This window comes from Cyanistes caeruleus, chromosome 21 (genome assembly GCF_971803275.1).
Source record: "Cyanistes caeruleus chromosome 21, bCyaCae1.hap1.1, whole genome shotgun sequence".
Taxonomy (NCBI): domain Eukaryota; kingdom Metazoa; phylum Chordata; class Aves; order Passeriformes; family Paridae; genus Cyanistes; species Cyanistes caeruleus.
Genome location: NC_141721.1, coordinates 4,843,710 through 4,867,028, shown reverse-complemented (window position 1 = coordinate 4,867,028; position 23,319 = coordinate 4,843,710). Strand labels below are relative to the sequence as shown.

Below are 23,319 nucleotides of genomic sequence, written 5' to 3'. Positions count from 1 at the left end.
CACTGCTGCTGCCCCACAGCTCCAGGGAACCAGGGGCTGGGTGCTGGCTGCAGCACAGGTTCCTCCCCAGCACCCTCCTTTACAGCAACAGCTGCAGGGTGCACGGCTCCATGGGGAATTCCTGCTGCATCCATGGCAGTGCCACAGCCCAGCCTGTGCATCCTGCTCTGCTTGCCTTAGACATCCTTCCCCTCCATCCTGCCGCAGCCACAGCCAGCCCTGGATGACTCGCACCCACCACTGCCCCTCTTCCCCCCTCAGCTCCGGCTCCTCTGCTCTGGTTCCTGACTCGATGTCCCTGTCCAGCCCTGCTCCAGGCTGGAATGTGGGATACACTGCAGGCCATCCCCCAGATGTGCTCAGTGTGTGCAGAGCACGCTGCAGCTGTTGGTGTTTAACCTCTGCCAGACTACGCTGAATAAATTTTTACAAAAAAATCAACTTTCCTTGTCTTTGGTGCAGTTTCCTTTTGTGGTTTAGGGGGAGGCTGACCCCAGGCCCTGTCCTTTCCAAGGAACAGGTTATTCCCAGCAGAGCAGATAACCTGTGTCCCTTCTCTCCCTCCATGGACCTGCACTGGGTGAGAAATGCTGGAACAGCAGATGAGAGGAATTCAACCATTTCCCAGGCATTTATATAGGGAAAGACTGGATAAAAAGGCTGCTCCCAGCAGCACAACTCACGCTCAGACCAAATCTTCCTTAGCTCCTGTCTGAAGAACAAGGCTGTTCCTGCTGCTCTCTCCCCCTCCAACTGTTCCTAGTACAAGTAACAAAGGAAAGTTATTCTTCCAAAAGAAATTCATAGTGATGGTTGGCATTTTTAATTTAGGTTTGTTTTATTTAAGTTTAATGTTAATTCCATGCTGTGTTTCAGTAAGAACAATACAGATTCTGTATCTGTGGCTCCAGTCAGATATCCAGTAGTACAAATTAGCTTCAAGTTACACATACTGAACAAAAGAGGTTGAGCGAGCGAAGGGAGATGGGGAGAGGGGAGGGAGAAAAGAAAAAATATTGAACACGCATGCAGGCTTATCAATGCCACCTTCAATGCTAACCTGCTTGGAGGGAAAGTAAAGAACAGGCAAGAATGAGCAGCCACGGATTGTTGAACTGTTACCAGCACCATGATTTTCAGCAACATTTCAGCAGTTTGGAAACTTTTTGTTTTTATACAGTAAAACCACTACAATAAATGTCCCAAATGCAACCTCGTAACTTCAAGCTAAACACCCAATTAAGTTGAAACATTGGTATAAAATTCAGTTTAAACAGTTATAAAAAAAAGAAAGATGCCACCACATAAGCACTACCTGGCCAGGACCAATCTCTCCCTACACGGCCTTCAGGTGTCACATCCAGGTCTGATGGCAATGTCACCACAGCTGGCAGAGACAATACAGTAATGCTGAAAGAGCCTTTATGCAGTCCTGTTAGTGTCTTAAAGAACCTAAAAGCTGGCACCAGTAAAATCCACAGAAATTCACTCTTGCCTTTAAGAACTTTTAAACTGTGTAAAAAAAATAAAAATAAAGAAACCCAACAGGGCAGGAACCTAAATTCTGAGACCCAATGTAAAAGTCAGATTTGGTGGTTCTCAGAGTGACACTGAGGGTTTTTGTGGGGAAGGGGAAGGGTGGTCAGAGATGGGTTCTCTTGTTGGCCTTTGTGTCTCACTGGTTTTCATCTTCCACATCCTGCAATGCTTCTTTATTCTGTTCTTCACCTGTGGAAGTGGGAAGAAGGAAGGAAAATGTTACCATTTAAAACTGAGAGCTGCTGAACAGTTTAACAAGCATCTAGAGATTAATATTTTCATGCAATACACGCTCACTCTCCCACTCCACACTGCCAGCTCCAGAGTGAAGCGTTCCCATGGAAATTAAGCCTTGGAATCACCTGCACCCTCACACACAACTGCAGCCAGGCCATTAGAACATGTGAGGACAAACAAACCCAGCCCTGAAAACTGACACCACGCAGGTGAGCAGTGCTGCTGAGCCAGGGCTGGACAGCCCAGGCAGAAACCATGGCAACAGCTGTGGATCAACATCCTTGGAACAGGAGATCCCTTCCCCAAACCATTTATCTTTTTATGTCCAAGCCCACTCAAATCTCAACAGCAAAGTACTTCAGGCAATTTTATACAGTTACATTGATGGCAGGAATTACCAAAGATATGATAAACACCCTACTGCAAGTCCAACCTGACAAGAAACCCTGGGCTTGAGGTTATTATAGGAAAACATCTTGTGGAAATTAATGACTCTGTTCAACCATGCAGTGGAATGGGGTCTGTCCATGAGACTCCTGCAGTTTGGTTACGTTCCAGCTGCCCCTGGGAACCTCATGCAACACCTTCTGCAGGGCTTTGCCAAAATTCTGCTGCAACTGGCAAATTCCAGGTACCCCAGCTAGTGCCACCACACATGCACAAGTCACTTAATTGATAAGTGAAGCTGAAAAAACGCCTGCAATTATCTGTAACCACATAAGATGAGACTCTCTTAAGGGCAATAAATAGACACTAGTAATTAAAAACTTAATTTGCAATAAAACCCAATCAAATGAGACGGGTAACTTCCAGCAGATAACCAGAATGTTTGCTCAGAGCATGTCCAGATTTAGGATTACCACCAGGTACAACAGGAAGTAGATTTTATAAAAGGGGGCCTAGGAGCATTAGACATTCAACAACAATGAAGTTTATAGACAGAATTCTACATCACATCATTTAAGAGAGGAAAGCAGAGGCCCTAACCCAGATTAGATGATGTGAACATGCTCTAACCAACACACTTCAGCAAATACTCCTCTACCAGGCCACTGTGAAGTACTTCCCATGCCCAAATATTCTTCTATCCATCCATCCAGGTTTGCAGCTCAATTCCCAAACATGTGAGTTACTCTGGATCTTAGTCAAGCACATCATCCCTGGGCAGGGGGACAGGTGCCACAGGAGTGGCAGCAGGGACACAAGCGTTTGTCAGCAGCGGGTGACAGAGGCAGGCACTGTTAGTGACAGGAAAACTGACACTGAAAACTCCAGTGAGCCATGACAAGAGACTTACAAAGTAGAGTTTTTAGGAAATGAACAGTTGGACTTTCCTTTAGGAATCTATACAGCAGGAAAGAAGGGGAGAACAGGAATCATATGGAGATGACATTACAAGCGTGGAAATAAACTCAACACTCATCTGGGCCATGGGAAAGCTACAGGGATTGGGATGGGAGAGCAGCAGCTGGGTCATGCCTGGCTTTACATCCCTACACGGCTGAAATGGAAACAGGGAAAAGCTTAATGCCAAAGAACAAGCCCTTTCCAAGCCTCCCCCACCCCTTGGAAATTGCTAATTGTGCCACTATTGATGTATTGTTCAAAGGCTCCACTTGCTTGGGAATACAGAGCTCTGGAAGCATCAGCTGGAAATGCACTCAGAGTATTGGCAAAGTATGAGGAAACAACTTTGCACCTGTGTCTAAACATCCTACATAAACTTTTTTTTTTCCTGTTGTGTCTGAAGAATTTCACCATGATTTTAAGCAGTCCTACAGTATTTTCAATTATGTAATCATTATCTTTCTGGTACCAGTAACCAGGACAATCTGAATTACTTCAGGAAGAATCAAAATACCTATTTTCCATGCTGTGGAACAAGAAATTTAGATCTCTATTTCTTTTTTCAAAATCTAAAGAGCCTGTAAATAATTCTGTGGAACTTCTACAATATCCAAGATCCACGAGAAACATGGATCATGGGCAATCCAGGAACTTCTGGAAGACACTGGAAGATATTCCACACTGATCCAACTTTGTTACTCCACTAAAATGGCTTCCACAGAGCACCAGGGTATTTGGCTCCAATTAAAAAGGTAAAGGTTGCATTTAAATTGTGGGAATTTGAAACAAACTTCTCCAGTGCCTACCCATGGCAAGGAAGGCATTCAGCAACTGCATTGTTTAGAGAAAAGTCTACAGATCCATCCAGGGTCCATCCTGCACCAAGAGATAATCCTTGAAAAGGGAGGTGCAAAAGCCTTAAACACTGGGATGTGGAGTAAACCAGGAGCCATGACCACACACATTTACAGCATTCCCAGTCTCAGCAGCCCAAAGAGCAGAGTGAGAAGCTATGGAGTAACAACAAAACAAACCCGTGAGCCTACATAAAAACATGGAACTGGGAAAAAGTTAAAAGATTCTGCATTTGCTTTCAAATGGACACGCCACCAATGAAGTACCCCCAGGAATGCTGTGTGGCTACAAGGAACAGCTTACAAAAATTTTAAGACACTCACATGTTTATGTGAGGTTCAGCAGTGTTGTTTCTAAGCTCTGGGCATTTGTAGGTACCCAAAATAATCTTAATAGGATGTATTTCTTCCCCTCCAAGTTAAAAGAAAGTCAGCTCTTTTCACTTGTCTCTCCCAAGAGGAAAAACCCTAAAATGAACAGACTTATACTAAGCATTGTATGTGAGAGTTTAAGTGTTGGTAAAGTCCATTCAGTGTGCCAAAACCGCTCCAAAAATTTGGACTATCCTTTGCTAGTGAACAGAAGCAATCCATGTCCCAGTCTGGTACTGCCAGGGAACACATTTGACATTTGCTCTGGCAATGAGAATATGGAATGACCTGGAATGAAGGGGAACTAAACCATTTCCAGTGCTTCCTCCTGCACTGGAGGTTCACATCTGGCTGGAATGACAGCCAGAGATGAGCATGACAAGCAGAAAGAAAAGATGAAATAAATGAAGTCACTGTTTTTACAGTAATCCCAGCAGCCACATGGGGAGGGAAGAACAACCAACTCTTGCTAATTCCACACCTACTTCCTTCAAGTGAGAGCTGAGAGGCTGCTCAAGAGTCCAGTGTCACCCCATCACCTGATCCAGTGCTCAGGACAGGAGGGTCATTATTCAGAGAGACAGAAGTAAACCATCAAAGTCTCTCCACCTCCACCATCCTTGGTCAGGATGAGCTTTTCCACTTACCATCACCCTGCATGTCTGAAGTCCATAGTGTCAGGTTATCACGTAACAACTGCATGATAAGTGTAGAGTCCTTATAGCTTTCTTCACTCAGTGTATCCAGTTCTGCAATAGCATCATCAAAAGCTGCTTTTGCCAACCTGCAATGACACAACAAAGATTTAACAAATACTGCCAAACACAATCCAGAAGCACAACACCACCAGTCACTTTGTGTGCTTTAAGAGAGGTTTTACTCAAGGATATTTGTTTCTTTAAACATTTCTACATCTTGATTAAGGGCTGCTAAAAACTTAGTGTAAACTGCAGCAACAGAAGAGAATGGTATTTGCTTCAATCACTACCACTCTGTACATGCTCACAGAAATCAGTGCCACCATCCCCTCTAGCTTGTATTAGACAAGTTAAATCACACCTCACACCTTGGGCAGTTTACAGAGTTAACCTGGCAAGCTGCTGAACTGCCATTAGCTCATCAATTCAGGGTTATCACTGTTCTATTTCACCACTACTCCCACACAAACACGTGGCTCTAGACTCCAAAGAAAATGGTGATGCTGAAAATCTTCCCAATGAATTGTCATCAACCAGAGCAAACACCAGCAGGAAGAAAGCAAGAAAAGCAAGGAACAACACTTCTGGCTTGCCTGGTATTCACACAACATTCCCATATTTCCACTTTGCCAGTCACCACCTACCTGCAGGCACGATCAGGAGAATTAAGAATTTCATAGTAGAATACAGAGAAGTTGAGCGCAAGTCCTAAGCGGATGGGATGTGTTGGTGGGAGTTCTGTCATTGCAATATCACTAGCAGCTTTGTAAGCCACCAAGCTGTTCTCTGCAGCCTCCTTCCTGTCATTTCCTGTGGCAAACTCAGCCAGATACCTATGGTAGTCCCCCTTCCTGAAAACAGAAACAGTAGCAAGTCAATAATTCTTGTTTGCCCATCAGCCATTAAATTAACAGTTGAAATTAAAGTGTGTTTAGACAGTCACACACCAAGCATTCTGCTGTTACTGTCCACACAACACTGCACCAGGAGCTGAGGGAATTTTAAACCATCACTACAGGACAAACCTTATTTTCTTCTCTTTGTATACTAAGTTCTCATTACAGCTACTTAATTTCTGTCTCTATTTCAGGCCCTTCCTCTCAAGAAGGTACTTACATTTTGTAATAGAAAACCTTGGACTCGCCAGTGTTAGCTGCTGGAATGAGGTGTTTGTCCAGTACATCCAGAATGTCACAACAGATTAACTTCAGTTCAGTCTCAACCTAGTGAAAAAAATGAAAATACAACAAGAAATTAGAAGAGAGGGTGAGGTGAGCCAAAAGTACCCAAATATCAAACAGGTAACATCATGAAACTCCAAAGAGGGGTAGGTCAGAAGAAAAATAAATAAAATTCAGCTGCTCCACAGGTGCATTAAGCAGAACAGTTCGGCACATTTAGCTGGCACACACAAGAGGCAGGGACTGATGGATGATGAAATGTGGAACTGAACAGTGGAACTGTGAATTTCTTGGAAGACATCTTGCTAGACCATTGCATTAAGTTTGTCTCAGGATGTAATTCATTACTGCAAGGTGTGCAGAACAAAATTCCCTCCATTTTTGATCCTGGAAGGCTGCCCTAAAGGTATCAACAGCAAAGGGGACTATTTGAAGGTAATTAACACAAATCAGCTCAACTCCATTGCACTCCAGAGTTAAATGGCACCTCCACAACAGTTTCTAGTGAGTCCTTGGAGGCAAAGCTCTAAAAATAGAGCCTTAAGAGAAAAATCATGGAGTATCAGAACAGAATCAAGACGTGCCACACAAACAAAGGTCAGGTACAAGATGAAAACAAGTTTCAGAAGCAAGTGAAAAACAAAGCGCAGCAACTCGGCAAAAAAGCAGAAATCATCAACATTGACACTGAATATGTGGCCAAAAATACAGTATATACAGTGTTATTTAAAAACAGATACTGGATTTGAATAGTCTGAACTGAGAACAGTCACACGAAGCTTCACTTTTTCCAGTTCCAAACATAAAGCAAGGTCTATGAGGTCAGGGTTTACCACAGGAAGTTTCACACCTGCAAGCAAGAAACTGAGCACACCCAGAAAAGCTGAAAGCCCTCCTCTGACACCAGCATTGCCCAAACCAGACTGGCTCTCAGCTTCCCAGGTCATTCCAGTAGGAGTCGTTGGTTTAATGCACACTGTCACACATCCATTGCTGCTTTTTCATGATTTCACAGGAACTTTCACAGCTACAGCTGAAGAGAACTCTGGCTCAAGTTAATTTCATATAAAGGAGAGATTTCAAGCAAAGGCATTAAAGAAACTATCAGGAACTGCAAGTCTTGGATCACAGGAGCAGCCCCACTCAGTCCATCATCCCCTCCTATCCTCCCACCCAAGCATTTCTTTCCTTCTTTCTTTAAGCATTTTCCTTGCCACGTAATCCTTTTATCACCACACAGCTCCCAAACTATCAGGGTTTGTAACTACAGCAGTTATACCCAAAAGGTGTTAAAATTACAGGTCCAAAATAAATTATAAACTGGACATAAGCATACACTTGAAGTAAGAGATTTGCAAAAGTTCCCTTAGAGAAATTAACAGCAAATTTCATGTACAAATGTCAGAATGCCCTGACATTCACAGGAAGACTAAGATGTTGTACTTAATTATGTGACAAATGCTTAAGAAAGGTGCTGAAATATGGTCACTTGAGAAGAATCTACTTCATATATTCTTGGGCTACAAAAGCTATAAAACCTTTGGCCAGCAGTCAGTTCCTGCAAACGTCTTTCCTCTTGATCCTCTTTTTCAATGACTTCTTTTGCAGAGAGATCTTCAGCAAAACTGCAAAGAATTAAATCAGTTTCTAATCCTCTTTAGTTAAATAACCATACATGTACAAACTTCTATTTCATCTCAGACAGACCTTTTCCAGCTTTGCTTAAAGGATCAGTCACAGTTTTCAGAGATCAGCTGCTGTCTGGGGCAATGGAAATGTCCTGATCAAGCTTAGTTTAAAAAGATTTAATATAAAACAAGGTGATTTAAGAGTAAAACAAGCAAACAAAAAACCCACAACAAAACTAAAAGCTCGTAAACAAAACAGATCTGTTCCAGACAGAGCGGCTCAGTGAGCACTTTCTAAGAAAAGGGGATGGAAGAGAGCCTGGTAGCTGCCCCAAAATACAGGCCAGGTTGGAAGTCAGAGCACTGGAAACACACACTCCATGTGCCACATCTCCAGAGCAGGAAGGGGTAGTACCTGTGCCATGGTGTGGGAATGGATTTGGTTTGACTGCAAGGAAGGGAACTGCAGTGTACAGCCACACACCACTTCAGCCTCCCAAGGATGAAAGCACAAGCCTCAGTGTGAGATGCACTGATGAGAAGTGCAGCCAGCAGGGCCTTTTGTGTATCCAAATGGCCATAGGAGCCAGAAGAGCAATCTGTCTACAAAGGAAGCATGTAAGTGGCATTTTCCCTCATGGCTATGGATGTGTTTGGCTCCATTCAGCTGAAGTGGTTTGGGAACAAGCACAGCCTGGTGTCTTTCATCTCTCACTACTGTCCAGTGCACACTTCAGACAAAGCCAGTCCGTCCCTGCCCTCCCACCACCACCATCCCTTGAGTTCTGCCCCAAGTCATGCTGGCCACTAGCTCAAAAAAACTCCACATGTAAGCTATGAGCTCACTGATAGTAAATATTGACATACACCAAGCCCAACAAAGAATTACTCTCACAGAAACTACTACAGAAACTTTCCATTCCTACGGGAGCAGCACTCCACAGCTGAGCAAAGTCACAGCTGCTTCTGGCGGTAGGTAAGAGATGTGTCTTTTAGAGATGCTCCAACTCCCTGGTGCTTTGAACTTGGCCTTGTTGGTCCCCAGATATGTTTTGGGGATTGGGAGAGAAGGTTTGTCTGGTTGGGGTCTTTTTCTTCCTTCAGAGCCTTTCAAGTCTGAGGAAGGTTTTCCCAACATTGAACTTATTCTGGAAAATGCTACAATAGGCAGAATTTGTTGACAAGGGAATCATAATGACCAGAATTCTGCTGGAAGCTGCTTCTTCAGGGAAGCACTGAGCACAACAGGGGAGGAGTGCTACTGTTCAGCAGTGACAGTGAGCAGCAGCATCCAAAGCTTTGCCACGCTCCTCAGGCCCTTCCTGCTCCCAGGCCATCCTGCCAAACCCATTCACACAGAGCAGGATCTAGCTTTCAGCTACAGATGGTGCTCAGGAACCTCTTGTAGAGCTCCCAGTGGAGCTGGGCAGCCACAGCCACCCCATCTCCAGTATGGAATCAGTCAGTGACAGTGCTCTGAGCACTGCTCGTCCTCGTGCAGCTGTGAAAGCTGCTCCCTCTCAGCATCTAACAGCTGAACACTATTGGCATGACACTGACTTCATGTGGCCTCACCATCTCTTCAGACACCTCAAGCACTATTAACTTACACATCTTGCACCCCAGTCCATCCACAATAGCACACATCCTTTACAAAGAGAGATGCAGAATAAAGGCTATTTCTAGAGTCCTTTCAAAACCAGAAGAAGTCTTTTCATCATTAGAGGATCTCTGGCAGAGGATGGTAACCACCAACAAAACACTGTGCAAAAGAACCTGGAAGTACACAATGTAAAACAGATTTAATCACTGCACAGCTGTAGTCTTGTTTTCTGTGTTCTTTTAGGAGACTGCAGACACCCATCAAGGAAAGTTGGGACTGTATGTAACTGGCAGAGTCTCATCCCATCAGCATGCCAGCATAAAATTAGAAACTCACAACTTTAACAATTCCATGGAGCAAAAGAAACCCTGTGAGTCAACAGAAAGTAGTCCAGAGCCATCCCTGGGAGAAAATTTCCAAGCCAACATCATTTCCATTGCTGGTATATGAATCAGTGCCAGGTGATATAACAGACTCCACTGTTTCTCTGGAAGTGGAGATGTGAACCATGTGGAGGCACTTGTCCTCAAATAATGGAGATGAAGTCTCTGCAGAAATGTGTGGGATTTAAATAGTACGGGAGCACGCCTGCTCTGTGCTAAACCATCATTTAGGGCAGGGGGAACAACAACTCACTAAGAGCTGGAGGCTTCATTAGCCCTTACCAATGAAAGTCAGCGCTTGCTGCAAGTTCTCCATTTTAGGTAAAGCTGCACACACTAAGTCAGCATGAAGTTATGTGGATCAATTTTTCCCTTCTCTCTCCAGAGAGAGAAAACAGCAAGGTCCTGGAGGTTGCTACACATGCAAGTTTCACAGCTGGGATGACATCCCCAGGAACATGGAATGACAAAAGACAAGGAGCAAAGAAGAGCACTGAAGAACCTCCCCCAGGGACATTTCAAATGTTAATGTTTTGAACTCTCTAGGACAGAGAACTGGAATCACAGTGTCACTGTATGATCCAAACTTTTATAGGAAGTGGAACCTTAGCAACCAAACACCTCCTTGGAAAGGGTTAATTAAAAAAATAAGTTGCTTGGTCTCAGTCAGGTTGGAGGGGAAGGAATAAGGCCTCCTAAGCAGGTGCAGCCTCACACCTGGGTAAGCAGGGAAGTGCCAGTGCAGTTCAAATGCTTGGAAGAGCTGCTGGTGCACTGAGGGAAAAGCCCTCCCTCTCCTAAGCCTGCTGCCCTTCAGAGTGTTTACACAGAAACACCACAGCTCTCCCCTTCACCAGGAGATTTATTCTCCAGATAAGGAATGAGCTCCGGCCTTCCAAGGCTGTCACTCTATTCCAGGTCAGCACAGCACAGGCAATTTGGAACACCAGGGCAGTTTATGGCAAGGGGACCAGGACCAAATGACATTTTGCTGTAAGGCCAAATCCATCTTACCATTTGCCGATATTCCCGAATCATTTTTAATTTGTCTTCTCCACCTTTGTTTTCTTCTTTCTGTTCAATGCTGCTGATTATTCTCCAGGAAGCTCTCCTGGCTCCAATCACGTTTTTATATGCAACAGAAAGCAGATTTCTTTCTTCCACTGTCAACTCCACATCCATTCCAGCCACTTTCTTCATTGATTCAACCATTTCTAGGAAGAAAAGGTCAGGCAATTACACTCCCATCTGAAGCATCTTTCAAATCATTCAATACAAGCTGTACATTACTGAGAGCTTTGGAAATTAGGCTCCCTCCTCCTTTCATTTAGTTACTCCTCACTTTTACCCTGGAGTGTTCTAAACAAATCAATCAGCACAAACACGAAGTATCTGATGTTCATCTGTTCATTTTACAAGGTTTCCAGAAATTCTTTAAAGGTAGTTTAGCCTCTGATTTTTGGCTTGGGGTTTTGTGTTTGTCTGCTTTTTATTAACAGACAGACAAAAAGGATGTAGCAGCAAGAACATTCTTCCACAGTGGATAAAAATGACCAGCACAATCCTACAGGAGTGTGTTCTCCAGAGTGCTTTGGAAAGGCAAAAAATGAAAAAAAAACTAGGAAAGTGAGTTAAAGCTGCAAGATGAACCTCCAAAAGAAAAATTGGTGCTTGTAGTGGTAACATAAAAGTCATTCTGAGTATACCCACACCAACCATATGTACCCATGCCAAGCAGCCATTTACACTGAAAAGTAACACACAAAACATGAATTAATATATATTTGTACTTTAAGCCTGTTGAAAAGTATTTCTAAACCTGAGGATAAAACAATCATTACCAAAAGCAGCTTTCCTACACTCCAGTAGAAGCAAAGACTGAACTACTTAAGGAAGGTTATAACCCTTTCATTACCTAGCCACACTTGTATTGTTCAGGAAACATTAGAAGAACAGTGTTAAATATACAAATAAAGCTTAACTATCTTTTTTTTTTTTTTTTTCCCTCAGATGTCGAAATCACAACCTAAACAGGCATAAGCTACTTCAGCAATGGAGACTGTAGGCTCCCTGGCAGGAACAGTGTTATCAGTCTCCAACAGGTCTCCATATGTGAAGGACAAAATTTTAAGGTGGCTGTATTTTTATCAGCAGATTTTGCTTCTGCAAATCACAGGAAGTAACAAAAAACCCACCAAGGATTTGATAAAACTTGTTGAAAACACCACCCTGCAATTGCAAAATGATGAGCGGCTTTCACTGAAAAATCTGAGGGCTGCCCTAGAACACTCCATGTTCACACAATTAATATTACCATAAACATAATTAAGTAATTTCAGCCAGCTAAGTCATGAGCAATGTAATATAGCTACAATTTGTTACTTAAATAAAGCAAGTACTCTGATTTATTTCCTGAAGGCTGACTCTACCATCACATTCATACGAAGAATCTAATTAAAAGCTGTGAATTTTTAAAATTATACAAATTAAGCCATCTCACATTTTGAAGTTTATTAAAACATCAGAGCTATGCTCAAGATAAGATGCCTGACAGTTCTTGAGGACAAAAACGACGACCAGGAATTGAGACTTGCAGCATCCATGACCTGGGCATCTTTGTCAATCTCCAGCAAAAAATGCAGGTCTTGTTTTCAAGCCTAGTATTTGATAGCCTTCAGAGAAGCAACCCACAGGTTACAGAAGACAGTGTCTTTTTTTATAACAGTTTGTATTATTGTGCTTTATCCACTAGGATTAAATACACAGCACTTCAGTCATACTCCTGGATGTACACGATGCTTTTACAGAAAACCTTGCCTCTTAATGAAGACACAAGAAATCTATTCACACTTATTTCACATGATATACATGGGATTATTAGTCCAGAAATATGGAGGCTGAGGAAAATGTACAGCAACAGCTTCCAAGATCTTCTGCCCTGTATCAGGAAATTGCAACAACTGGAGCAAAAAGGGCATATTTTATCTACTGTTCTACAGGTTTCCTTCATAAGCTCTTCCCTAGAAGCACATTTGTCTAGTGTGAAAATTTAAAATAAAAAACTATACACAAGACCTGCTGTTCTCTGTAAATCAATAGCTGTTTTCAGTGTACATTCAAACACAACATTACCAATTTAATCAACTGCTTGGCTTCTGCAGGATTTTATTTATCTATTACCAGTCTGAAGATCTACAAGCCCTTGAAACAGAAGTTTCAACACCTCCATGTACTGGAGGATAAACCCAATTTAGCTGACCAATAGCTGGTACAAAGCCAAACCCAAAGCCCTGCCCTACAAGGAGCTCCTCTGTCAGTTTTAGTCCTGTTGCATCTCTTCAGTCTGCTGGCAAAGGAGGTCATTAACCACCCTCCTGCAGAGCCACAACCACGGAAACAAAGGAGCCCAAGGAAAACAGGCACCTGCTCACAACTACTCCTATCAGTAAACAGCCCTTATCACCCCAACATTTTTATGACTGAGTTGTTAGTAAGTAAAACAGACTCCCTGACAAGTGACACCGCTGGCAACAGGATGCTGGGGGATGGGGGAGCACCTCAGGTTCCTCCATTTGTTTTGAGGCACAAAACCCTCAGCTTCACCACCCCTCACACTGGGTACACAACCTCCCAACACCCTGACAACAGGAACTGAAAGGTCTCCTCTTCAAATCTTAATCCTGTCACTAGGTAACCACACAACCACAGATTAGAATCCCACCCATAAACAACTATTTTACTCAAAGAGAAAACATTTTTCAGTCTTTATTAGTCTACTCAAAAAGCCACTGGAGAATAAGGTTTCTAGTTTAGTAAAGAGCCCATTTTACTTACAAATACAAAAATCTGGGCTGATATTTCAACAAGACAAAATATTATGCACATACTTTGGTGTTCCATGGTAAAGCCATAATCTAGCTCTGAAAATTTAAGCCTGATGAAAAATCTTAAGAACAAAGGCAGTACAAAAGCAAGGGGACAACATATCTGTATTTCCCCCAAAAGAAAACAAAAATAAAGCCATTTATACCTGCCAACTGAACAAGTATTTTTTTTTTATTCTAAGTGCAGTTTTACCTATCTGGAAGTTTCCACAAAGAGGTGGAAAGCTCAGTCAGAGACCATTCATGACAAAATACAAGTCTGAGATTACATTTCATTAAGAAGGATTATTGCAGTAATGACAAGTCATTGAATACAAAATCCAGAGATGCTCACACTGCATTATGGAAAAAGTAGTGTTATGCAGATTGAGAGAGACAGAGGCTGTATTTAAGTGGTTAAGTTCCAGCCTCTCAGGTGATTGTGGCTGTCACCTTTTTATGCTATCAGATCATGCCACCATCAGAGCAGGAAATCCCAAAAATGTAAATTGTGGAAGGAGAGAGGAATATTCTGGAGAATGACATGCTCACCCTAGATTTAGATCCCTTCCTAAGCACCTGCTGTTGGTTAAGAAATGCCACAGCACACAGACCCTGTCTGATCAGGTTTGTACATTCTTATGGAAAAGCTGAAAACTCCAAACAAGTGCCTAAGATACTACAAATCCGTAAGGATGCCCAGGCCGTTTTCTAGGTTCCTATATTCTACTACTACGATTAAAATGTTTGCAAACCCTGCTGAGTCACCTCCAGCCACCAGGAGACACACAAGCACAGCCTGGAAAACACAAAGGGCTGGGACAGAGGTGGCCACCTACAAAAGGTTTGTGGAACAGCAAGGAGCAAGGCTTGGGATTGGGGTTTAAAGTGAAAGAGAGTAATTTACTCTACGCTAAAAAGTCATGGGGAATTTTACAAGTGTTGAGAAACACATGCTTGATAACCATCCTTAGGGGCCAAGCCACAAAGAGCACAACTGATAAGGACTCATACTAGGTCACAAAATTATGACTCTCTCTTGACCAGAGTCAAGTGAGAATGTAGATATTTGCTGTCTCAAACTCCAGAAAATCCAAAAAGCCCAGGGGAACTGCAGTATCGCCAAGTAAGGAAAGAGCTGATGGACAGCAAATTTAGTGGGAAAACTAAAAACCTTCCCAATGTAGGATACAAAACAAGAAACAGACCCTACCAAGAGAATAGCCAGTATCTGGCAGTTCTATCACAATCTGTGCTTGTAACAGAAACCACTTTGCCCAAAGGCTGATGCACTAAAGAAAATCTGTTAGGGGAAATCTATGTTTGTAACTTCTAGTTCAGTGCCTGAATCTCACTAAGCAGGATGCTACAGGGTCTGATTCTTTTGTTCACAACTGGGCACTCCTTCAAACAATACACTGGATCTACTTTAACCTTACTGCTGGAGTAACTCCCCGCTACCTCCACATACAGGCATAAACTGCAAAAATGTCAACATCACAAGAAAAAACAAGAGCTAGAAAATATCTTAGTGGTGTGCCTCTATTCCAAAAGAGGAACTATTGAAGAGAGAAAGCTTCTTAAAATAAGAACAGAAAAAGAACTTGTTGAGTAAAGCTGGCATGGAGATGATGTAATGGTCATCATACTCAAATCAAAATGAACCTTAAGAGAACACAGAAAGTAGAGTTCTTATATATTATGTAATAAAGAGCAGCAGAAGCACTGTCTTTAGCTCTCCATTTAGTAGCAGCAGAACATCAGCAAACGGAAGTTATATTTTAAGTTTAATCTTTTCTACTGCCCTTATCTAAGGGCAATAAAGCAAACCAAGATCTTTGAGCTTTTAAGCTGCTGTCCAGGACCTACTTCAGCATTTCAGGAGCTAAAAGCTGCAACTGAGCATCCTGTGAGCTGTGAGGAGGACGAGGACACAGCAGAAAAATCCTTTGTGTCCACCACAGATGATCACACACCATAAATGGAATTCAAAGACTCAGTTCAAGTGTCAGTCTTGTACTTGTTCATTCTTGCAATGAACAAAAGATGATCAGGAACAAGTCACAAGAAGTATCTGATCCTACACCTCTCAGTCAGGGCTTTAACAGCAAACACAAAGTGGTTTCCACCGTTTGTTTGAGAAGGGTTCCAACAGACACTCAAGGGAACCCACAAAACCATGAACCTAATACTCACTAGGGGTCAAGTTAATAGGAATCACATTTTTAAAAACCCTGAAATGAGTGGCTATATGCATAAACATTACACTGCAGAGCACAGCCTTCCATTATGCCTCACTAATCTACTGGAATGCTTTGAACAAGTGAAGCACAGGGACAAGGAAGACATAATTGGAATTGTCTACCTGGATTTCCCAAAGGCATTCGACAAGGTCCCTCACCCAAGGTTCTTTAAGGACCTTAACTGTCATGGGATAGGAAGCAAAGTCCTCACACGGATAAACACTTGGCTGAAAGACAGGAAACAGGGCATGAATATGAGACTCGAGTGTTGAGAACAGAGAAAGCCCACCAGTGGAATCACAAGGGATCTGTGATGGGAAGCAGGCTAACATTTTTGAGTGAGCCACAGAAGCAATTAAGTAGTACTAACTTAGTAGCAGCAAACTCCTAAGAGCAAAAACCAGAAGAACTGAAGAAAGAGGGGCCAGTGTATTTTCTTCAGAAAGATACAAATGCATCTGTGCTGATTAATGCCCACAGACTGCATTTCCCACAGCTACAGGCCTCCACCTAGCATCAGTGGGCATCACCCTACTCAATGATAAGCTCCAAATTCAACCAAGTGGAAGTTCAGCTCCTGTTTCCATCCATTAGGAACTCCTCTAAGCACACTATGACACTGCCTGCATAAGGTTTTTCTTTTCTCTTAGGGAATCCTGTGTTTGGCAAGGAGGACTCCAGAGATGGCCGAACCCATCCCTATCGATTCCCTCCTGCCAGCTCAACACCCCTCTGACCTCTCAACTGACTTGTTCAGGTCACCAGCTCAGACAACTACTCACAGGGAAAAAAAATTCATCTTGCTTCTAATTTAGAGAACTGAACTGGTTCTAAGGGTCAGACCAGAATTCAAGCACAAATGAGAAGTATTCCACTTTTTTTTGTAACTTATCACAGTGTACAAGTTTTACACTAATGAGCATAGAAGAACCTAACAGGTGGATTCCTAGTCAAGACAACCAACAGACAGTGGAAGAAATAAAATACCAAATATCCAACCTGCACAGTGGCTTGATGACGATTTTGTGGACAAAGCAGAGGGTTATATTGCTACTCCTTGTGTAAGATTTGTAACAGCAGTCAAAAGCCTTCCAAACCTGATGGCATGACTCTGCAATAAAAAGTCCTGTACCTTTACATATTTGGTGAAACACAGCTTAGGGCCAAGTTATCCAAGCAACAGTGGGACTTTCTGCATAATCAACTGTATGGTCTACCGCAAGTCCTTCTTGCAACAAGAACATTTCCAAATCATTCCTGTAATTTCCTCAAGCTGTGGACATTTACTTTTCTAAATCAAGAGGATTTTCCCACTATTTCTAACAAACATTTCAGTTTGAAAGCAAATATCTCAAGCCTGAGCCTCATCATAAATCTCTCCCCTTGACTGAGATGTGCTACTGAGCAATCCTCTAATACTGGACACCAATTCAGTTTCTGGGTTCCTTGCAGAGGACCTCACCATCCAAATGTAGAATTCTGTCTTGTTTGTCTGCTCCTGGTACTTCAGGAAGTTCAGGAAGGCCATTACAGACAAAGGCCCTCTCACACAACTCCTCAAAATCACAAACCAATTTATGTCCCAGTATGTACAACTCCCATTTTAAAAAATGTACAGTCTTACTCCTTTAGCACTACCTTGCACATATTTTAACTCTTGGATTCCTATGAGTCTTAGGGATATGCTGAGATTTTTCTGCCTTTCAGCTCAGAGACAGCAGTCACACCCCATGTCACTGCACCAGGAAGACCTTTATCAGACAAGGTAAGTGGTAACCATTAATGGGGAGAGGAACCCAAAATACTGAAGTGTGCTTGACATCTGCTTGAAAGAGACCAATCCTCTGCAAACCAGAATTAATATGCAACTTGAATTCTAATCTGTGACTTATTGATTCCTCATTAGGCTCTAAGCTGAAGACCTGTTACTAGGAGACAGTTCTTCCTAAAAAGGGTTCAAATCTTGAACTGAACCCACTGCTGCACACGTTCCTGCCTTCATGATAAAGACATTTCCTTGACAGACAATTTCTAAAGACAAAGGGAGCCAGCTGTTAGCCTGCTGTGCTCAGAGGCAGGAGACCTTGGGTGGGCTGGGTGTCTTCCTTACCTGTACTTTGACCTACAGTTTGAGGTCTCTGGTTTTGAGCGGGGGGAACCCAACTTATTTCACCTCACCCAAGTAATGTACTTGTATATATAAGGACTTGTAGTACACGGCAGCTCTTGGAAGTATCTGCTCACAGTCTGTCTTGAACCATAGCGTGTTTCTCACCTGAAACAAATATGTTCCCAGCTTCCACAAAGAGGAATTGGTTTCAGTATTCAGCAGTAGTCTACAAGAATCCCCTACATCCTCTTGATATAAAGAGCTCCACAGTATCACTTACTCCAATTGTTTTCCAAAAAAGGAGTGCATTTAGTTATATATTATTCTACCAAAAAGGAATAGTAGTGAGTGAGATTTCTCACCAAGCTTCCTGTACTGCCAGTAAGCTTCCTGGCATTTTGTGGTTTGCCATAACATGCCTAAGCAGATCTCTGAAGATAGTCAGACACCCAAATCTCTTAATATATCTCTAGAGATCAGGGTTTAAGTACTACTTACACTGCAAAAGTACCTAGAAAGTTGTCCTCTTAATCTGGGCCACCATCCTGAGGACAGTACAGACACAGGACTAGATTCCCAACCGTTCACAAATGAAGCTCCCAAGACTTCAGAAATTCCCTAAGTGGGTCAGGTAAGTAACACCAAAGAAGCCACAGTTGGATGCCCACCATAAGTGTTGCTATAAATGCCATGAGCCATACATAAATAGCAACCCACCACTCTTCCAGTCTCCAGGAGAAAGATGGGATAGAAGTTTACACTTATCCTAATGTTGAACACAAAAAAAACCTGTCAAACTCATATTCCAATTACCCAAGGACTTGTATTCAAATGTCTCTGTGGCCAGTACTTACCATCACCCCATTTTATATGTGCCAATTAATAAACGTGGCCTTATAATTGTGCACCTCAAAGATCAAACTGAGGAGCAAAATTAGGAGTAGCTTTCACTTTCCTCATATTGCTTCTCAAATCTCTTTGTTCACAAAATTATTCAGCAGTCTCAGCTATGATCTTAGCAGAACTGCATTATTTCACATAAACAAGAACAAATCATGCCAATCGTTTTTAATTGTTTCAGCTGAACAAGAACACAGAATTAAATGATAAAACAGTATCTACAGTACATTTTCTTCCAGGCCATGGACACAAGAGATGTGAAGATGCATTTAGAGCAGCTGGCAGTATTAGAGGGTGCATCTTTAATTATGTTCACCCAACTTGATTCCTGAAAACTCTAGAAGTCCAAAACCCACAGCACTGATTTAAACAGAACAACTTTAAGTTCAGTGCTCACTCCTAAATTGTAACAAGTCTCATGCCCATTCAGAAGAAATATAGCACAGCAAGTCTATGTTTTGCTCTGGGCAGCTTACAAACATTAATGGTACTGGGAGAACCAAAAATCCACCCATGGAAATGCTGCACCAAGGCAATAATCCCTCCCAATCAATTTTTATTAGTTGACAAGAAGTTTGCATTGCAGATCTGTGCCATGGGCTAGAGTCCTATTACCTTCTAATGAAATTATTTACTGCTGACTTCAGAAAAGCCCAGAAAGACAGTCATGCCTCAAGAGCTCCCAAGGATGATGATTCCTCCAGGATGCTGGGTTTCCACTCAAACCAAAGCCAACACTTTCAGTGGCACTGACTCATCCATATCAGGTAGAGAACCCTTCCCTCCTGAGCAAATGTTGCACACTTACTGTGGAGTATGGATGTGTCCCTCTGCCCAAGGTAATTACATGACCTCAATACCTTTTTTCTGGGGGGCATTTTCTTTCTCCAAGTCCTTCAGTTCTTGCAGAGACTGCCTGACTGCTTTCCTTTAGTGTTACTATTAATTCTAAACTATTTTCCCATCAGAACTCTAATTGAATGGAGCCTTCTTTTTTGTTTTAGTTTCTCTTTACCTCCCCAAAATGTGCATTTTTCAGATGCTCTGCAATGGTGCAATGGAGATGTTTTTTAAGGACAACTCAGTAAAAATTTGTCATTTGGTGAGAACTTGGTCACGTTGTCCATAAAAATTTACGAACAGAAATTATTTGGAGTATCTTCTTACCTCTCTAAATGAAGTGTTACTGCATTCACATATTCTATATACATATATTTATTTCACTTCAAATGAGTAATTGCAGCTCTCAAGGCAAAGTAACCGTCTCAGAAGAGTCGAGAAAATTAAAAGCCCTTTCTATTATATGCAGGGGAACCATGTTTAAAAGGAAGAGTTGCAAGACAGACATTTTTGGGACAAGAGACACCACCCAGGGTTGCCAGTTCCACCCCCTACCACTTTTCCCCCAGATATTAAATCATCACGGATATTAAATGATCAGGGATAGCGCACAAACTTAAAGGAGAAAAAGGACGAAAAGAAGAAGCTGGGAAAGTAAAACTACCTGTAATAATTTCTACCACATAATGAAAGCGTATGCGTTTTCTTTGGGCAGTGAATCATGTACTCGCTCCCTGCAGGGTGAGAACTCGCTCTCTCTGGGTTTGCCAGGGGCAGCAGGATCTCCAGCCGGGGGTAGAGGCAGAGAAAGAAGCGCAGCCCCGTCCCCGGGGACCCCCAGGAGCACGGCCGGCGAGGGGCCGAGGGCTGGGCCCCCCCTCTGGAGCGCTCGGCATGGGCGTTGTCTGCGGTGAGCCGCCCTCGCCCCGCGCCGCCCGGCTGGGGGAGCGCGGGGCCGGAACCGGCCGGACCTCGCGGTGCCGTGAGGGGCAGCGGGGCCTCTTTGTTGGGCCCCCCGAGGCGGGGGCGGCTCCCCGGCTCCCCCGCCCCCCCCCCCCGGGACTCGCCCTTCGCGGCCGCCATTTTATTCCCGGCTCCTGCCGCCACCGCCCCCCGCCCCGGGCCCCGCCCCGGGCCGAGACACCCCCTCGCCCGGGCCCCCCATCCCCGCTTCCAGCGGCCCCTCAGGGCGCTCCCCGTCGCCATTTTGTGTGCGCCCCCTCCTCCGCCCCTGCCCCCCTCCCCCGCCCAGCCGCCATTTTGTGGCCGCTCCCTCCCTCCCTCCCTCTCCCCTTGGCCGTGCACGGCCAACCGAGCCCGCGCGCTCACCATCGTAGCGCTCAGCCTGCTCAGCCAACTTGGCCTGATAGACGAGGTCCTCCCGATCGTCCATGTCCTACGGGCGGGGCGGCGGCGGGGACTGCGCGGGGCGGATGGCAGCCGATGGGTCCGGGGGGCTCCGCAGCAACCAGCTCGCTGCTCTCCGGGCAAATATGGCGGCAGCGCCTCCTCCCGCTGCATCCGGGCACTCCCGCGGGCGCGCGCATGCGCCCCGCCGCCTCCCATGGCAACGGCGGCTCCCTGGCAACGGGCGGGGGGCGGGGTGAGGCGGGATGAGGGATAGAGCGGAACGAGGCGGTGTGAGGGGTGTGAGATGGGGTGAGGGGTAAAGCGGAATGAGGCGGTGTGAAGGGTGAGGCGGGATGAGGGATAAAGCGGAATGAGGCGGTGTGAAGGGTGAGGCGGGATGAGGGGTGAAGGATAAAGCGGAATGAGGCGGTGTGAAGGGTGAGGCGGGATGAAGAATGTGAGGAGGGGTGAGGCGACATGAGAGATGAGGCGGAGTGAGGAATAAAGAGGAATGAGACGGGACGAGGGACGAGACGGCGTGAGGGGTGAGGCAGGATGGCTGAAGCGGTATGAAGGGTGAGGCGGGATGAGGAATAACGCGGGATGAGGCTGCCCGGCAATGGCGGGGATGGATCCGCCGCTCGCCCGCCCGGTTCTGGCGGGGCCATGACCGGGCCATGGCTGTGGGCGAGCGGAAAGCAGCGGGCCCGGCCGCCGGTGGCGTTTCCCTCAGTGCGGCTCGTTCTCTCTGTGTTTGTGCTGCCTTCAGACGCTACCAGCACTGTTTGAATTACCCTCTCGGTATTTTGGTATAAATCATCGGGTGTGCTCCACATGGAAGGGTGGATCTGTGACCGAAAGGCAGACGGTCAGATACAGGTTTCTGCAGTCTCTCCAGGGTATTTCTTCAAAGTATCACCTCTAGTGCATAGCACGTGGTAATTTCACAGTTTCAAGAGGCTAGAAAATCTAGAAAGTAAAATTGAATGTTTCACGAGTTCTCACACAGTACTCTGAAAAACAAAAGAAGCATTCACTTGAATAACTGAGATAATGCCTCGATTTCTGCAATCAGAATGGTTTTATAAAACTAAAAGGGATTATGCACAGCTGGCATGAACCTGATCTTCAAAGATCATCCCTGGAAGTGTTCAAGGCCAGGTTGAATGGGGCTTGGAGCAACCTGGTTTTGTGGAAGGTATCCCTGCCCAAAGCAGAGGAACTGGAATGAGATAACTTAAAGGTCCCTTCCAACCCAAACCAATCCACGATTCTGTGATTAGCTGTGAACAAAGTCTTGTCTCTTTCCCAGTGTCTCCTTGGAAGTGCAGGCTACAGACGCTCAGCCCTTCTGATGGGAGAAGTGCACAGAGACCTTTGAAGGTTTTGACAGAAGATATAGAGCTGGCCCTGGCACCTCTTGGATACAAAGTCAGGTATTCCCATTTAATTGTGCCCACTGAAATGGGCTCCTGATGGGTGACTGAGGGCACACACCTTGAACACCATTCAAAGCATATTTTTTCAATAGTTCATTGCTGGCCTGACTTTTCTCAGTTGATGAATAAGAGTTTTAGGGTCTGCAAGATCAACATAATCTTATGGTCTGCTTACAAATAAATCTAAAAACTTGACAAAATTATTTTTTATCACCTGCTCAGAAAATCAGTGCGCTGTTTTCAAGGGATATTTAGGCCCTCTTTTTCACAGATTAGGATCATCTAATCAGGATTTCTTAAACACAAAAACAAGGACATCACTGACTAAGGTGAAAATTAGATGTTAAGTCCAGAAAAAAAATCTGCTTTTTATTTATTTGAAATAATATTAGAAAATGCTGATTTTGCTGAAATTGGGAATCACTGTAAACCTTTACTTCTAAATTGCTGGTAAATACATGATACAAAGTTAGGCACTCAAAAGGTCCCAGTAGGGCCCAGTCACTATACTATCTCTCTGTAAATTTTTAGGACTTGCAAATCACTTCTGCACTTTATTGGCTGTAAAAGTCTATTTTTCATCAGAGACTTGGGAAGCTGTGCACAATAAATTAGATTTGGATCAATTCAGGAATTTTTCTGTGATCCTCATGTTCAGCAGGCACTCAGGTTGCAGAGAGTTCAGTAGTATCAATAAATCAGGACACTTCAAGCACATTTAATTGCCAGTAG

The 23,319-nt window shown here is 43.9% G+C and overlaps 1 protein-coding gene and 1 long non-coding RNA gene across 3 annotated transcripts in view; one reads left to right on the top strand and one right to left on the bottom strand.

Annotated features, from left to right (window-relative positions):
• Positions 1 to 819: 819 nt before the first annotated feature.
• On the bottom strand, positions 820 to 21,841 carry YWHAE (tyrosine 3-monooxygenase/tryptophan 5-monooxygenase activation protein epsilon). 2 transcript variants are annotated; one of them, XM_086859946.1, is made up of 7 exons: positions 21,128 to 21,391; positions 10,857 to 11,056; positions 6,164 to 6,270; positions 5,692 to 5,898; positions 4,997 to 5,133; positions 3,074 to 3,120; positions 820 to 1,728 (listed from the first exon to the last, which is right to left on the bottom strand). In XM_086859946.1, exons 1-6 carry the CDS (start codon positions 21,189 to 21,191, stop codon positions 3,113 to 3,115), a joined length of 723 nt encoding a protein of 240 aa, XP_086716072.1. In that variant the 5' UTR covers positions 21,192 to 21,391; the 3' UTR covers positions 820 to 1,728; positions 3,074 to 3,112. The 2 variants fall into 2 exon arrangements, with proteins under 2 accessions (XP_086716072.1, XP_086716071.1); XM_086859945.1 differs by lacking the exon at positions 3,074 to 3,120 and having other exon boundaries at positions 21,128 to 21,841.
• The window catches only part of LOC111937737 (uncharacterized), a 4,134-nt gene continuing 2,213 nt past the window's right edge, over positions 21,399 to 23,319 (top strand). Inside the window, exons 1-2 of the long non-coding RNA XR_015278576.1 lie at positions 21,399 to 21,457; positions 22,461 to 22,584. This is a non-coding gene — a long non-coding RNA (uncharacterized LOC111937737). The remainder of the gene's footprint in view (positions 21,458 to 22,460; positions 22,585 to 23,319) is intronic.

Excerpts from the sequence above, each read along its gene's own strand:
- YWHAE (XM_086859945.1), bottom strand. The coding sequence starts at position 21,191 with ATGGACGATCGGGAGGACCTCGTCTATCAGGCCAAGTTGGCTGAGCAG. Across the intron at positions 5,134-5,691 it reads TCTCCTGATCGTGCCTGCAG|GTTGGCAAAAGCAGCTTTTG; the intron begins GTAGGTGGTGAC and ends GTGTCATTGCAG. Across the intron at positions 1,729-4,996 it reads TTCAGACATGCAGGGTGATG|GTGAAGAACAGAATAAAGAA; the intron begins GTAAGTGGAAAA and ends CCACTTCCACAG.